This window comes from Piliocolobus tephrosceles, chromosome 14, assembly GCF_002776525.5.
Source record: "Piliocolobus tephrosceles isolate RC106 chromosome 14, ASM277652v3, whole genome shotgun sequence".
NCBI lineage: Eukaryota > Metazoa > Chordata > Mammalia > Primates > Cercopithecidae > Piliocolobus > Piliocolobus tephrosceles.
This window is the reverse complement of record NC_045447.1, coordinates 9233351-9235366: the sequence shown is the minus strand read 5'-3', so window position 1 is coordinate 9235366 and position 2016 is coordinate 9233351. Positions and strand designations below refer to the sequence as shown.

Genomic DNA, 2016 nt, shown 5'->3' with positions numbered 1-2016 from the left:
GAGAGACGCGCAGCACCCGCTTCATCCCCAGCCACCAACATCACCCCGCTTTCTTCCACCGCCGACCTTGCGGATGTGGGCAGATCCCGCCCGCCCAGGCCCAAGAGAACTGGGGTTTACATGGGGGCGGGGGGTCTCTCCCCACACCTCTCTATCCTCTCTGACGCCCCCAGACAGATCTGAAAACAAGGCACCACCATCTTCTGTAATCGACTTTTTATTAAGATTATAAATTTAAACAATCTGAACAGTTTTACCCGGTGATATACAATTCCGTATGCACAAAAATACAGGGCAATGAGGGAAAAGGGCCGAGAAAGGAAGGGTTGGCAACTTGTTTTGGAGTCCACACGGTGCTGATGGCAGAGAACCAGAGGGGCTGCAGACGAACCCCACCTTTTTACAACAAAAGGCTTTTAAATTAAACAAATCTATCGAGCTGAAGACACAGGACGGGGTTCTCACAGGCTCGAACAATGCTGGTTTCATGAAATGCAACCGAAGGCTGAACCAAGGCAGTGCAACTTAGAAGCACACACACAAACACCACAGCTGACCAGGAACTTAGTGCAAAGTCTCCAACGCAGTCGGCGGTCCCGGCCCCTCCCTCCCCCGGGGCCGCGGGGGATCCAGGTGAAGGAATTGACTTCCTTTTTTGTTTAGTGAGGACCGCAGTGCTGGGCATGATGGGAAATGTAGTCCGCCGTGCCCGCCCCCCACCCCTTACCCAAACAGTGTCCGAGAGTGTCGGGGTGTCAGGCGCCCCCCCCGAGTCCGGGAGACGGGTGGAGGAGGGGAGGAGAACGGAGCCAGAGGGGCGGGGAGAAGAGGGGTTCAAGACACCCGCCCCGGGAAGAAAAGAAAAAAAAAGTTGAAGTGTTTTCATTTCTGCCTTCTCATTTTGAGAACTTTGGAGTCCGCCCCCAGAGAGGAAATGTGACCCAAACGTCCCTTTCGGAGATAGTTTGCCTTTGTTTTTGCTCAGAATTTCACAAGACCCATTCCTCACCCCACAGAGAGACTTGGGAGAGCGGAACGTCGGGCTTCCCGGGTCTGACAACTGATTGGAATCGGCGTCCCGGGTCCCGCGCCCTCCTGCGCTGCGCCCCCAGCGCGCCCCGGCGGCCAGGGCGCCCTGCCTCGCCCCCGGCTGCCCGGCACCTTCTCCGGGCAGCAGCCCTCCCTCACGTGGCAGGCTCCTCGCTAAACACCACTGCAATCACTACAATAAAAAGAAAAAAAGAGTAGGAGAAACACAAAGCATACTTAAATAGGCGCTTTTTCTCTCTGCAAAAATAAAGTCCAAGATTTTAGATTTCTTTTTTTTATTTTACAATTTATAAAACATCAGCCGCCTGCCCCTGCTGGCCCTCAGCTCAGCCCCGAGTGGCCCGGCGCCCGCTCGTTCCCTCCTCTCGCCCCTTGGCCGAGTCTTTGTCTGGCCCCAGCCCCGCGGGGCCCCGGGTCCCTGTGCCCTCGGGGGTCCCTAGAAGGCGACAATGGCTCGAGTCCAGGCGCCGAGGCTGGCGAGCGCCTGCTTGGCGCACAGTTGCCCGTTGAGCGGCGGCGGCTGCTCCGAGGAGTCCGGCTGTCGGCTCACGAGCCCCGAGAAGCCGGAGCCAAAGATGGAGATCAAGTTTGAGATGTTGGACGCGTCCGGGGACGAGTCCGGGCAGAAGTCCTCGAAGCGGGCGCGCTTGCAGGGGGCGAACGGGGCGCCCCCGGGGGGCTCGGCCCCCAGCTCGCCCGCGTCCTCCTCGTCGTCTTCCTCCTCCTCCTGGCCAGGGTAATACTTGCGCTTGCAGCCGGCGGCGGACGACAGGCCCGGTCCCGGAGCGCCCTGGCCACAGCAGGGGCAGTGGGCGGAGGCGCAGCAGTCCTGGTGCAAGTAGCCGTTCTCCACCGTGGTCACCACGTGAGTGTCTAGGTCCAGCACGGTGGTCTGGCTGCTGCAGTGCAAGCCGAAGTCCGAGGGGGCCGGGTATGCGCCCCGGTAGAAGCCGGGGGAGGAGGCGG

General features: G+C 59.7%; 1 protein-coding gene across 1 annotated transcript in view; it reads right to left on the bottom strand.

The window, feature by feature from the left end:
• Nucleotides 1-201: 201 nt before the first annotated feature.
• Nucleotides 202-2016, bottom strand: part of IER5L (immediate early response 5 like) — a 7227-nt gene continuing 5412 nt past the window's right edge. The window contains exon 2 of the mRNA XM_026457115.1: nt 202-2010. Coding sequence (XP_026312900.1) covers nt 1487-2010 — 524 coding nt within the window. The 3' untranslated portion in view covers nt 202-1486. The remainder of the gene's footprint in view (nt 2011-2016) is intronic.